Source organism: Gallus gallus, chromosome 10, assembly GCF_016699485.2.
Source record: "Gallus gallus isolate bGalGal1 chromosome 10, bGalGal1.mat.broiler.GRCg7b, whole genome shotgun sequence".
NCBI classification, from domain to species: domain Eukaryota; kingdom Metazoa; phylum Chordata; class Aves; order Galliformes; family Phasianidae; genus Gallus; species Gallus gallus.
In genome coordinates, this window is record NC_052541.1 from 13,633,985 (window position 1) to 13,649,446 (window position 15,462).

At 42.6% G+C, this 15,462-nt stretch overlaps 1 protein-coding gene across 4 annotated transcripts in view; it reads right to left on the minus strand.

Moving 5' to 3' along the window:
- Positions 1–2,540: 2,540 nt before the first annotated feature.
- AGBL1 (ATP/GTP binding protein like 1) overlaps positions 2,541–15,462 on the minus strand; it is a 325,974-nt gene continuing 313,052 nt past the window's right edge. For all 4 annotated transcript variants that reach the window (XM_025154074.3, XM_004943855.5, XM_425080.7 and 1 more), the window contains one exon: positions 2,541–4,481. In XM_025154074.3, coding sequence (XP_025009842.2) covers positions 4,175–4,481 — 307 coding nt within the window. In that variant the 3' untranslated portion in view covers positions 2,541–4,174. The remainder of the gene's footprint in view (positions 4,482–15,462) is intronic.

A 15,462-nucleotide genomic window follows, 5' to 3' on the forward strand; every position in this document is an offset into this window, starting at 1 on the left:
GTAAAACCAGGGAATAGAGCACTCTGACAGCCTCATAACAAACAGCAGATAAAACTAATTAGATTTTGTTCTTCCTTCAGTTTGCTGACTTGATTCTTTTTATTTTTATTGTTTAATTATTTATTTTTAGCCCAGAGGCTTTACTCACACGTGTATTCTGCCAGGCTCTGGCAAGGCATCCTTCGCATCACCTCCGATAGGAAACAGCGCAAGGCTGAGACAGAGGCGGCAGTGTGAGCGCGGCTCCGGCCGCATCTCTTACCCATGTCATGTCACCCACGGCGAGGGGAGGAAGGAGAGCGCGGCTATTCAGAGCCACTAAAAGAGTCAGTGAGACAAAAGGCATCAGTAAAAAAAGTTAATGCGTCTGGCGGGAGCCCAGAACCGCTTCTGCAGCGTGGACTATCTGAATGATGTCTCTGCTGGCCATTACGGAAATATTTGGCTTGTGTCTCAACCTGACAGCCTTGCTGACTCTTGAGGAATGTCAATGGTAGGGAGCAGGGAGATGTCCCTCTCCTCCCTCCCCTTCTCCATCGCCGTTTCCAAATTCTTTGGGATTAGCTAGCGATGGCAAGAAAAGGCAGTGGCCTCGCTGCTCAGCACTTAGCGGGCTGAAGTGAGGTGACGTGCCTTAGCGTAGGGCACAACGACTCCATTCACTAGGGAAATACCAAATCAGAATTACAAGTGTGCAAGAATAAACAGGGCTGGAGTTAATCTAAAGTTGTTTTACACTCTGTATTATTAAAGTCAATGCACTTCCGTTCCTCTGTGCGGAGCCTAGTTCTGCTTAATTACCATGACTCAGGGAGAATTTTAATAACGGAGAGAGTGGCATGCAGTGGAGGTCCTCTCCTGACCTCTAGAGGTCTGTCAAAAGAAGAAGAGCATCTGCTTCCCGTAGAGGTTCTTGGAAGAGACAACGCAATCTACCAAACTGCTTTTGCCGGAAGTTTCCAGGTGCCATTCCCTGACGGTTGGTCACCCAACCCTCCTCCCTCTGGATGTTCTTTGCTCCCAGTTCCTCAGTAGCAGGGTGGGTACCCATGGGCTGGGGGTTCACCTGCCCGCCACCTCCTGCAGTGCCCTCATCCCTTGCTGAGAAGTCGTTTGGCACAACAGGGAAGTTGTCAGGGAGAAGCCTGGGCCAGGTGTTTTCTATTACACAGCAGCACAGTAGCTAAAATACTGGCGTTGCAGTAAGAGAAACACGGATTTATTTGCCTTTTCACTAAGATGCACCAGTGGCAAACATCAGGGAGCACTGTTCCACTATTGTTGTGGTAGGGTGTTGGTACAGAATGTAGTGTGGGAGGGAAGAGCAGCTCTAGATGTACATAGGTTGCTCCAAAAGTAATCCCCTCTGTTTATATCCTCAGAAACTACAACAGATACAAAGAGTACGATATCTGTTTGATAGAGCAAATGCTCAGCTACAAAACACAATCTTCAACATAGCCACCACCACTGACTATGCATTTTTGCAGTGATGGACAAGAACCTGTATCCCATCCTTGTAAAACGGCACCAGTGGAATGACCCGCTGGCATTGCCATCACTGCTGAAGTGCACCACCCACCACCTCACTGTGCTCACATCCACTGATTGGTCTCCATAAACATTCAGCAAGCGTTAATGGGTGCTATTTTTTCCCCATGCAGGAATTCAGTTCCACCCCTTTGCTTCATACGCACTTCCATGCCAGACACCATTCTGTCAGACTGCCCCTCTGCTGCCATCTGTCACACTGCAACAACATGGAATGGAATATTGCTGGAAAGGTTCAACCTCTGCTGCCATACCATCAACATCTGCCTCTGGCATTGTGGATCAAACTAATAAAATAGGAGGTATTATTTTTGGAGTAGCCCTCATAGATATGCGCATCTACAAATGCATATGCCTGGTAGTGCTTTTTGCCCAGTGTCCTGGGGCCACATAGAATACTGAAGATCTTACACCTTGGCTTTTGTATGCTGCAGACTGGATCCACCACAGTGTGAGTGTTTTGTCATGCATATGAATGTTGGAATTTGAAGTTAGCTATGCACATATATCATTTTTTAATAATAAGCTTTTAAGCAATGTTATACAAACTATTATAATGGGAACACCTGTTTTACCTCATTGGTGTCCATTCCTGTGAGCCATCCTTTTATGAAAATTCAGTATTGTACGCAACAAGCTGCACGCTAAGGCAAGCAGAACATGATATCTGTATAGAGAACACACACTATATCTAATGAATTAGCTCGGTCTACGAAGCTCAGCTTCTGAGGACCCAAGCTGCCTGTCTTTTGAGCACTGTCATAAATAGAGAGCCAGAAACACAGAGAACTGCTATGCGGTGGTGAAGGCTTTAGAACACTAGGATACCAAAACTCCAGCAGGACAGGAAGGAATAGTTTCTCCAAAGAGCTGGCTCCTGGTGGAAATGTTTGCCCGGGCAGTCTGGGGGAAGGTGTTCAGAAATGCATCAGAAAAAAAAAAACAAACTCAGTTGGCTCCAGAAATTCTCTCCACAGACAGCATAAAGATGAGAGGATTACAGGGTGCTTTTAATCACACATCAATAATAACAGTAATCACCAGTAATGGAGGTCTTATAGTCTGTAATACTACAACACACTATATGTTTGTCCTCCTTGAGCCTTATAAAGACAGCAGTGACAGAGTTGGAAGCCTCTTGCACGGTGCAATTACATCCATCTGGGTTCAAGGCAATTCCCCATGTGCAGGAGCAGAGTGTTGGACACGTGAGAAATACAGGCAGTATGAGGAGAGAGGTGCTGTGATGTGGGCTCCGTGCTTTACCAACCTTGGGCATGCATTTGTGTTCTTGGTCTGTGCTGGAGCTCAAGAAGCTGCATCTCCATTGCTTTCGACGTCTGTGTGAAAGCACAGTGAATTCTAATGCTGGTGGAATTAGGCTTGCAAGGACATTGTTATGTTACCTATTTTGTAAGAGAGCACTTTATAAAATCAAGATCTGTTTTTGCAGGCAATTTTACGAGAAATCTCTCTCTTTTTTTTTTTCTTTCCATTTGGAGATAAAATAAGTTGTTCCCTTATGGGAATCACCAGAAGAATGCATCCTATATATAACCTACCATTAATGTCTTCTGTTATATTGCTATCCGGCACAATGGGATCCTGTTCCATGAGTTTCGTTTCCTTAGTGGTATCATATTAAAACTAACAAAGAATAATCAGTCACTAGGCTGATTCTTGGGCTAAATTCACCCTTGGATATTGCCACCATCACTAATCCAATTGACATAATACTGGAGGACCACAGCTACCTCGAGAGAACATGTTTTTCTCCTTGAAATACTTCCAGCCTCACTCACTCCCAATAGCAGCCTTAAACAGTACCTGTATTCCCTTAGTGCATCCTGCTGGAAGGATGTCTCACAGAGAATCATAGAGAGAGTATTATTCCGATGTTCGTGAAACAAATTCTTCCACTTGGGTCCACCAGTTCAAGCATGAAGTGGCTCAAATGAGATTATGCTGGACTAGTTCATTCCAATGGAGCAAAGAAGTGAATTTAGCCCAGGTTTCCAGAGGACTGCTCTGTATGGTGGTGCTTTCCTTACTCTGGCACATTGGATTTTGCATGCTGTTGCTGAGACACAACCAGTTCAGGAGCATGCATAGCCTGACCCAAGCTGCTGGAAACATGGTCAAAATTCTGATCTCAGAACTCAGATGCATGCTCTACAGCTCAAGGGAAATGAATGGTAACAGGGAGCTCTCGCCAAAGGCCTCACAAACTGCCACAATTCCAAGATCTGTGGGCAAAGGCTGCTGTCCATAATAAAAGCCTAAGCCAGGAAAAAGGATGTTCCTTCAAAAGCCAGAAAACCATTCCCCATATCAATCTATATGAATCCACACACTAGAGGCAGCCATGGGACGGGGATTCTGTTTAGGAAAGGATGATGTCCTCTTACAGTACCAGTGGGGCCAATGGCCCCTCATCTCTGCCTTGTGAAGAAAGCTCAAGGAGACATTCTCAGTACATACATGTATACAGATCACACAAACATAAAGACAATTTTCAATGCAGAACTGGAGCAAGACATCTGGGAAGGATGCTGAAGCTGGCAAACAGACAAATATGAGCAGTAGCCCATTGGCCTTACTGCTCTGAAAGTCAAAGTCTTGCTCATGCAGGGCTGCTCTCAAACCCACTGTACACTCCAAGCGACGCAGAACTCAGAGGGAGAGCCGTACTGCTGGATGATGGCTGGTTGGAAATGTAAAGCCCCCTGAGAGCTTTGGAGCTGCATGTCTGTCCAGTGGTATCTCCCTCATCTTCTGCCTCTCCTTCCACCCACGAGAGGCACTCCTGGATCTCTTGGTCTAGCTCTGAGAAGTCCCCTTCGCCATCAGAGCAACTGTCAGTGTTATAATCGATTTCTTCTGCACAAGGAGGTTCATCTTCAGTCTCCAGGCTGTTGTTGCTGTACCTTCTGCAGAAAAAAATCACAAGAGAGACTGGATGTCATCAAAGGAGGGTGTGTTATCTAATGGTAAAAGCAAGGAACAAGGAAATCCATTTCCTGGGCTCAGTCTTGGCTCTGTTAATGAAGCATGAATTGGCACTAAGTAAGATCCTGTATGTCTTTGTGTCTGTTTCATCAGCTGTAAAATGAAGAGTGATATTTACCTACCCCAAAGGAGAAACACATTAATATTGTTATTATTACTGCTATTGTTAATGCAAAATGCTTTATACACACACAACACTGTTCTTGCCTCGAGGCACTTAAAAGGTTAAGGAAGCTGAAATATAGTAGAGGAGGTATCCAGTTTCCACAAGGTTGCTGGTTTAATAATCATCCACTTCATTGTAGTTCCGTTTTTAGCGTATGACCTAATTAATCCAGGTGGTTGACATGCTTTGGCATCTTTGCCTCCTGTTCTGTGCAAGCTCAGAGCACTGCTAACAAGAAGAAGCGCAAGCAGAAAAGCGGAGACTTCTAGGGACTTCCAGCACATTGACTCCAGGGTGGGCAGAAACACCAGAAGTGCTTGTGTTATGGCCAGCATGGTGTCACCAAGGGCAGATCGTGCCTGACCAACCTCGTGACCTTCTAGAATGGAGCGATGGCATCAGTGGGTAAAGGCCCCCAACACAAAAAGGTGTGGAGCTGGTGGAGCAGGTCCAGAGAAGGACGCATCCGTGATCAGCGGGCTGGAATACCTCTCCTATGGTCTGATCATGATAGGAGAAGGAGGAATTGCTTTAAACTAAAAGAGTGAAGATTTAGATTAAATATTAGGCAGAAAGTCTTCACTCAGAGTGCGGTGAGACCCTGGCACAGCTGCCCAGAGCTGTGGGTACCCCATCCCTGGAGATGCCCAAGGCCAGGTTGGATGGGACCCCGGGCAGCCTGAGCTGGTGGGGGCAACCAGCCCACGGCAGGGGGGTGGAACTTGGTGATCTTTAAGGTCTCTCCCAGCCCAAGCCATTCTATGACTCCACGTGTTTTGGAAAGAGTATGAAAAAGCTTTGCCAACACAACTTACTGAAGAAGGGCCAAAATCAGAAGCAAGTCGGAATAGCTGAGGAGAGACTCTGAACTGATGCCACGAGTCCTCTGGCTCTCAGAAGGGTAGGTTACATTGCCATAGCCTCTTGCTATTTACTTACAGGAGTGGCTGTAGGCTTTATTCAAACGTTCACTTTCAATTCATTTTCTACTAAGTTAGTCTAATGCAATATTTATGACAAAATTGTAACCACAAGACTAGGTGGCTGTAAGGCATGAGCTCTTTTTCCCATCTATTTGTCTAGTTCCGTTTTGGCCCTCAGTCCATGAGGGCAGCTGGGTAATTTTTTGAGTCCAGAAAGAAGCCTGTGGTTTCAGTGCTGCCTAGGTCAGAGTCTGGATGAATCAGGGGGACAGATACAGTGTTTTTCACCTCCAGGGCAGTGTTTTCAATCAGACTCAGAGCAGGAGAATGTATTGCTCTGGGGGACTGGGAAAGGAATAATAATCTTCTGCCACTGGGCCAGAGTTTCTAATTTGTCCCAAGTTGGGAAGAACGAATGGCTTGGCAGATGGAGTATACACAGATTTAATGTGTGGTCTGCTCATTTACATGTCAGTAACCAGAATAATCTTCCAGCTCTCAGCTGTTGTGCAGCAGTGCCAGCATCTGAGGTTTCAGAACATACCAAAGGTGTAAAGTGTTTCTCTTGGACGTATTGATCTCTTCCCCCTCTTCTCTGCAGTCCAAAAAAAGCATAACTTCTTCCTAGCTCTGAGTAGCCAGATCTTAACTGCATACAGACTATCTGCAATCAGAACCACGCAGCGTCAACCCAATTCTCCTCTGGCTGATCTCTAGCTTAGTTTACTTCAAAGGCAGGGTATAAAGGATTCTCTGAAAGCTTAATAGAGCTGTACAGCTTAAAAATAAATAAATGAATAATTATGCACTTTTTCAGTGTTTGGCTCCACTTCAGTCTGCCCAGAAATCTAGGTCAGGAAGAACTCACACTGAAACTGAGTATGTAACATGAAACAAAACAAAACAAGCCAGGACAATCCTCTCAGCACAAACAGTAACAAGCAGCGGTCTCAGTGTGCTGAGTCTGACCAGTGGTTTTGATTTGTCTCTCTTTTTAATTTTTTTTCAGATGCAAGCATGGCGTGCATGACCACAATAGAAAGTACCTGTGGTAGTGTTCGAAGCTGCGTAAACTCTGGGGAACTCAATTTTTTCATTTTTAAGCTTTTGGTGCTTTGCAGTCGAAAAGGACCTGAGCGTTATCTGCTTTCAGTACTGCGCCTGTATGTTTGGAAGAAGCTGCTAAATGCCACTGAGACGGAGCATAGCTGCCTCCCAGCTCACTGCTATGGTACAGATGGAACAATTCAGTTTTCAGCCTAAGAACTGAATGTCAAACATTTGCATTCACAGGATAACAGTTTAAAAAAAAGCCCTATTATTACTGAAATCTGGGAACCCCATTAACAGAGGACCTTCTGAATTTAGTTGATGGCATAAATGATTTGAGGACTGGATTTCTGTCTAAAAGAGGAAGAGAGCGCAAACACGCTTTACTGTGACAGGGAAATTGGGAAGTCAAAAATCAGAACATGAAAGAGAAAACCACAGCAAACAAGCACTGCCTTACACTGAAGACTAAACACAGTCTTTAGAAAGTATGTATGCATACAACCTTTGTGAGAGACTTCAAAAACTCTCCCTTCCAAGATGCCTCCTGCCATGCTGCCTACCTACACAGGACACAAAAAACTCAGACCTTGACAATTCAGTAGTTGCACGTGTATGCTGCAGAGAGAGGTTCACCATGTGGGAGGATGCGGCCAGACAATGATTTAGAGGTCATGAAAGAAAGAATTCTTGCTCTGCATGTTGCTTATTTGTTGTGACAGTGAATGAGCAAGCCAATTAGCAAGGACCTCAGTGGTGACTTCTCCAATTTGGTTTTCTACCCACTACTAACAGCGTCAATGGCACTGCCACAATCACATAATGAGCTACCAAACAGCAAATAGATGGCACCAACTTAGTCTGGTTGCCAATGAGACATTGCAATAACCCTGGTGGCTTGGAAGTTGAAAGGCTCTTTCTTTGTCACACTACCAAACTCTACAAACCATCTGCATTTCTCTACCACATGGAACCGTCCATCACAGTAACTTGCTTTCTGCTGCAGAGAGATTTAAAATGCATAACAAAGCAGTACAAATGGGTTATTTCAAAGAGCAGGTTAGGGTTGCTTCTGAAAGAGGAGAGGTGGTGGCATGCAGCATTCCCGGGGAGTCAGTAAGATACCCACTAACAAAGCTGCCCAAGGCATTAGATGCTGGTCACTGAGACCATCTCCTTTAAGAGAGAATGCAAATAGTGAAACGTGGTTATGAACAGAAATGGCAACTTCTAGACAACTGCACACAATTTAAGAGGGTCTTAATAAAAGAGTTTTTTGGTTAGGAGCAGGTTCTTGGTATTTTTATTTGCTTTAATCTGATTTTTTAAAAGCTGCAAGAAAAAAACCAAACAGAATTCTCCCCTCAGAAAAGAAGAAAAAACAAACAAACAAACAAACAAAACACCCAGGGGACATGAAACAGATTTACCAAAGAATAATGATGTTGTCTTACAGAATGTAAACAATGAGGAAAACCAAAGACATTACATTAAAGAACTCCAAGACAAATATAGTCCGTGAATACCACTGAACGTGAATACAGTACAGAAGGGGGGGAATGAAGGCTGTTAATATATCTACAGCCAACAACCCCCAACTATCACAAAACATACATACATGTTGATTGATTTACTAATTCAAAACCTACAGCCTCATAGCCCCCCATCTATTGCAGCTGATGAGAGAGACACAACAGCAATTTGCAACTTTATTATGTGATAAATATAATTTTTTTGTTTTTATTTTTAATTTGCATAATCATTGAGATATGACTTGATATTAATTAGTTCTCCTTTTATACGTGGGCGTGTTTGTTTGTTTGCTCGGGTTTGGAAAGAAAGCAAGCTTTGGTACTCTGTGAAATAAATAAATAAATGCATATACATATATATTTCTTTTTTTTCTTGACTTAACACAAGGAGAATCATAGAATCATAGAATGGCCTGGGTTGAAAAGGACCACAATGATCATCAACTTTCAGCCCCCCTGCTGTGTGCAGGGTCGCCAACCACCAGACCAGGCTGCCCAGAGCCACATCCAGCCTGGCCTTGAATGCCTCCAGGGATGGGGCATCCACAGCCTCCTTGGGCAACCTGTTCAGTATATCATCACCCTCTGAGTGAAAAACTTCCTCCTAAAGAAGAATAGACAATTTCAGTACTTCCTTCCTTATATGTCAGTTGCACTGGAGCTTTCTGGTATGGCTAGAAAACAACTCTTTCAGGTGTTTCCCATAAACCCCTCAAGAAAACACAGTCTATGTCTTTGACTGATAAAATACAGCTACATGATGTGTATGGGGGATGAGTGATGATTTCTCTCCAATACATAATTCTCCTTCAAAGGTGTGTACACTTCCAGGACATGGGGAAAAAAAAACAACAGAGATTTCATAAGTAATTGCTTGGGATTTTTCACTCACATTTTGCTTGTGCAGCAGGTCATTTGCTATCTGTACATTCTACTGACTGGCTCAAAATAGTATCTTTTTTCTTCTGGAAAGAATGGGCATTGACAACTGTCCCTCTTAGGGAATCTTTGACTATTGTTCAGGATTGCTGCTTGACCTTCACTTGACTTGCCTAGGAGTTGCAGTGTTGTAGAGAAGAAAATGGAACATTTACTTCTTTTTTTTTTTTTGGTACATATATCTGGCTCTGCTCATTCTCGTGAAATTTGCTGCAGTCTTGCCAATGCAAATCTAGAAAGTGATTGTTTAAATGAGTCAGACAAAAAGGAGGAAAGTTCCAAGTCTGGAGGCCGCCACTGACCGTGGATATACCAAAGACTCCCTTTGAAGATGTATCGACAAATAATCATCTTTATCTTTTCTCTGCAGTGAAAAATAGCATCCTGGTAGCTTCGTATCACCCTATCCATAGCACTATTCCCTCCTTGCTCTAAACCTTCTCTCCATCATGATATGTCCTAATCCTTTGGAAGCTCTCCAACGCAGGGATATAGCTGTGCATAAGGAGCCAAGCACATCTATGGTACAGTTCACAGACTGAAATAAGCCAGAATATGGCTTTCTTGAAAATTTTGAAGATATCAGACATTTTACTGTGAGAAAACAGAAAAAAAGGATTTTACTTCAGCACAAGCAGGCCAAGTTCCCAGCAATTACAGCATTCACCTGAGAGAAGAGTGCACTTTTTCTCTACTCACACAGGGACTTGAGAACCCAGCCAGATTCCTGACCAGTATGGAAGGATTCTCTCTCATTTTCCAGCAGAGCTGTACCAACTATATGTGTACATACTGTTAAGGAAAGTGTCCTGCAGCTCTTATGACCTCTCTGCAGTAAACTGGAATTCCTTTGCCCTTCCTTTAGTTTTCATTAAAATTCCACCTATGTCACTGAATCTAAGAGAGTGTGTGATGTTGCACGGTTTTGCTTTTGAGGAATTCATATGTTTTATTAAACATATTTTACAGGAACACTGCTTCCAAAATCTTGTAATGAATCTAAAATGAATCTAAAGCAGCCACAGCTACCCCAGAGCACAAATCCATCTTTAATGGCTTCATAAAGTATTATTCTAGGAGATAAATGAAACAACTATGATGCTCTGAGGTAATTACACCTAGCGTGAGAAAAACACTATAGCAACAAGATGCCAATGAAGAAGGCCTTTGGTCTGCCCTTTGTGTCTCGATTCAATTGCTACAAGGTCTGGTGCACATCTTGCTGTGACTTTCCAATTCCATCTCAGAAGTTCAGGAGCTCCCCAGAGAGCAGCCTGGCTTCACGTCCTGCCTGAGAAAAGCCAGACAAGGCATGTTTAGTCCCTGACCTCGCCAAGGGAGGAAATCAGCTATGCGCTGATGCAAGATGGCTCCAGTTTAAAGAACTATTGCATTTGCCTCCTTTGTTGCTACACAGTAAACACGAATGATGTGAACGTTGCAGGCTCCCACGAGATCTGCTTTTCCAATGACTCTTTGCCAAGGACTTCTACATCTTACAACATCTGAGAAAATGCAACCTAAGCCCTAGGCAATGCCAGGTGCCCTGGCTTTCAGCCCACCGTGGCCCATCCTTTCATGAACGATATGAACATAATTAAACGCTGCCTTGAATTCTGTTTGCTATGGCTGAGAGAGGCTTGGTCTCTTTGAGTGTACTTTTTTCCTTTTATTTATTTTTTCTTCCTGCTGCAAATAGCCAAGAGAAAGGTGTAATTCATTGCTGAGATTCGTACTAATTAGTTTTTCAGGAGTTCCCAGGGTAATTGCAGGCTGTAATATTTATAATTGATTTGGCCAGATTAAAAATGAATGTCTGGTGCACCAGTTAGATATGTAAGAAGCAAGTGGGGCTTTATCACTTAGAGAGAAAGGAAGACAACTTGAAAATAAAACAAAAAAAAGAGTGTGAAGAGCAAGACACAGGCTGACTCCTGGCCAATGCTGTCCCCTAATGTTCATTCAGGCTTGCAGCAATTTAGCCCTGGACAGCATTTTGCTAGTAGCCAGCAGAATTTGTGTTAGTCTTCTATGAAATGACTGCTTCCAATCTCTTCATTGGTGAGAAGATGGTTGATAACCGCCTCAAGAACAGAGGAAAAGTTGAGCACACACTTCTCTTCACATGTCTGGGAGACTGAAAAGCCTTGTCTGAACAGGAGGAATTGCATTTAATTCAATTACAGTGTGTCAATGGTGCAGCTGTAATCCTTCTGTGAAAGGTGAGCTTGAGTAGAGGACAACTGGGTGCATTTCTACTATTTGATGATCACATGGTCTTCCTGGATTCTAGATATCTCTGTTCAAATCCAGGTACGCTTCTAATGCTAATAAAAATCACACAAGCTAATCTTTAGACTTGCAGGATGGAAAAGCTGGTGAGAAGCCAAAAGCTGTGGATTTGGTCTTATGAAAAATCATTAATTTCTTCTTAATGGAGAACCAATCTATATATCACTGCAGTGCTAACAATGCATCTGTAGCTGTAGGCTTGTAAGCATTAATAAAACCAACTGACTTGAACAGATGCAAATCAGCCACGAAATGGAGCTCTGGCAGTTGGTGCAGATCCCAGAGATAACTAGTTTTCTTTCTCTCTCCCTTCACCACTTCTTAGGTTTTGTCTTTTATATTTCAGTACACAAAAGCATCAAAATAAAATGAAAATCTTGCATGCAGTTTAGATGAGATTTGTGAACTTGTACATTCACTTTGTTTTGTTAGGATGCCCTATCCTCTTCTACGTAGTATGCTACCTTGCTTGAGCAAGACACTAAAGATCTTACAGATCTGCTGCTGTAGGTGTCCCTGCTCAGTGCAGGGCAATTGGATCAGATGGCCTTTAAAGGTCCCTTCCAACTCAACCAATTCTATGGTTCTATGACTCTAAGACACTTGATATAACCAGGCACTGTTGGGTGACTGAGCCTGAGTTAAGCTGTTTTGTGAAAGCATGGGTCTGGTCTTGTTTTCCAGATCCATATTACACTAAAAGTTGTTTATTTAAGAGAAGAATACCACACACAATCAGCTCTGGGTCAGCATGCAGACAGCCCAACCACATCTTCTGTTGAAATTGATTCAAAGTTCTTACATGATAAGTAACTGTGAAACAGCTCATTGCTATGTTCTGCCATCATTGGATAGATGTGCAGTCTTACACTGAAGAGAAATTTACGGCCAGCTCCAATGAAACAGCTTGTAGTAAAGAGTTTAAAATCTGATCTGCTGTAATCTTGTTACGTTCATTAAAAAATGGGAGGTAAATGCAGGAAATAAAAGATGGGTGACATAAAATAGATGGGTTAATATCCACCCAGCAGCACTGACAGTGGCTTGGGTTTCACTCTGACTTTAAAAGTCAAAAGAAATGCTTCTAAAACTGATAACATTTTGACTTTGCACAGCTTAAGCTTCCTGTGGAAATGTGAGCAGTCAAGTCCCCCATATGGGACTACTGGAACTCATTAAGACACTGAATAATGTGAGAGTTGCTGAAAATATGATTTGGAAAGTGTTTGGGAGCTTTTCTCACAGAGTCTCTACCCCAAGCAATTTCTTCTCAAAATGATAATCAAGTTATTGATGATACTTAGTAGTCCAGCCACTGTAATACAAAGAGATTATTGGAATCACTGTAATTGCTTTTGGGTGCTTCCAGTAATTGAGATGTTGGCACTGTAGAGAAGAAAGAAATGCAGAAAGGTTTCTGCTTAGATGCTGAAAGTTTGCACTGCTGAGAATAAATAATGTAGAGGAATGCAGGTTCTCCTGGGTTCTTGTTTCCCTCGGTGCAGATTCATATCATTCCACTGACTTCATCCAAGTTTGTAACTGGCTCTATATATTTAATTTTAGAAGTCCAAGTTCCATACATATATATCCCGTAGTTGTCTCAGAGAGGCTTAAAGGATTTGGGATTTTTGAAAGCAAAATGTTTTAAGATAGCCAAGGCACTTCCAGCCTGTGCCTTAGTCACATATCTATGTTAGGTACAGGGTATTTTTGGGGACAAGATAACCATGTATGTAAATATTTTCTTTCATACCAGAGGATCGATGCACATCTAACTACCTGATTGATCTAAAAACTGCTGTAAGTGATTAAATTCCAACCATTACACCTCCTGAAGGAGAAAACAACCTCAGTTTTACTAGCTTTTCTTTGTGATTTTTTTTATCTGATAACCACTGTGATGTTTCAAAGAATCTGTATGTATACACATACATAAATATATTTAAGTGTATGTGTGTGAATATAAATATGCATAAACAAACACACAAAGTAGATTACCATCCTTCGTAATAAGTAATAAATAGATATACATACATGTATATACACATACACTCAGACACCAACACACCTACACACCCACACAATTACACTGCTTACTCTGTATTCAGAGCACAGTTTTAATTACAAGACATAGGAGGTCTCAGGAGATACCCCTATGGGAAGCTGAGAGATAACAGCAGATGATCACTGGACCTTGATGTTATTGAATTCAAGTGGAAGTAACCACAGGGAAAGTGCTGGCTACTGACCAGGGCAAATCAGTTCTTTGACTCCAGTCCTCAGGTGAGCGTTGACAAAGCAGCAGGTCACCAGAAGGGAGACTCAACATCTGGGTGAGATTTGATATAGATAGGAAATTCAACTGGCAGGCAGGAATGGTTGTCTGTAACAGAAGGTGTTATTACCAGCTATTTGAGAGATTAAGCCAGAAGCTAAAAGCAAAACTGTATGGCAAAGGTGAAGATAAAATCTTCGATTCGCTGTAGGGAAATACGGACCTAGTCCTGTTCCACATGAAGCTGGCTCATTCTTGTACCTCTTCAAGTAAAGAAGGACTGTTTTAGAAACAATGTCTTCAAAGAGGTAAACAATGACCAAGATGAAAGGCACTGAGCTCTGGCAGAAAGGATGATTCGGGTGCTGGAGTGTCCAGAGAGGGGAGAGGATATGGCATCATGGAGGGGTTCCACAGCTGGTTGACCACTGGATTCTACTCTAAAAAGAAAGCCTTCAGGCAAATCTCAGCTTAAGGGTCACTGAAAAGTTTCTGGAGCATTCTGAAAAGAAAGATTTTCAGGCCAACGTGGTGACAAAGCCCAGTAGGTTCCAGTCTGATGGGTATCTGCCGTCAAAGCCACGTCACAAAGTAATCTCCACGAGTTCCTACATTATCACAGATTTCTTGAAATGAATCGTACACAAATCTGTAAGATCACTGTCACCCCAAAAGTTATGCATTTCATTGTAAGCACGTTCATCGTGACTGATCTGCGAAATTTCCTGTAGCTTAAAAAGTTATGAGACTGATACATAACTTTTGATGTCTCATCCTTCCTGGGGAGAACAAGAGTGTTTAGCCAGTGTAATTAGAAAAGAGTCTGCATGTGTGTGTGTGTGACATCCATAACAACAAAAAAGCAAAGAAGGCAAGGTCAAAGAAACCTGCTTTGGTTTTAAAGCAAATTGAAGTGGAGCTCATGGCAGGAACATCTGATGAACTGTGTGTGATCACAGATAACCAATAATAGATCCAGTTAAAACTTCAGCTTCTGCCCTCATCCTAAATCTTTCCACAGAAATAATGAGGTTCAGATAAAACAAATCTGAACGCTCGTGTTCAGCATATTTCAAAACATTCTGATCAATTATGTTTTTACCACAATATGGCACCAGCTCCAGAACCTTACTTAACCTCGCTCATTATGCAGCTTATTTGCATACGCTTTGGACTCCATTAAGGATAACAAAAAATGTCAGATGCAGCACAGCAGTGGCAACTCTTTCTAATTCCTTGATCTTGCCAGAGCCCTGCCAGATGTTTCATGAAGAACAGCAAATATTTCATTACCCTCTCCTTGCCTCCCAAAATTCGCCTGTCAGGAATCACAGTGAAGGATTTTGGTGATTTAGCACCCAAGAAGAACAGTGGGCACTGAGCGCTAACATAAGCATGAAACACCACCTTCATCCTACTGCAGAACTCAGAGTTCAAAGGATTTTTGGTGCCAGAAGGACCTACCAGTGAGGAACACAGAACTCCCAGAAAACAGACCAAAGAGAAAAAAGCAACAGCTTGCTGTCATCTACAGAGATGGCATCACAGGGCAAAATGAATATCATAAAGCACATAGCAGAGCTGCCATCGCTGTTTGTTGTACAGCCGATCTCCTAACACTCCCCCCTATTCCAGTTGTAGCTCTTTAACAATCTGCCACCTGTATAACACTGAGATGGTGTTTTGGAATGAATCAATTTGTAGCTTGTAACATCTATCAGT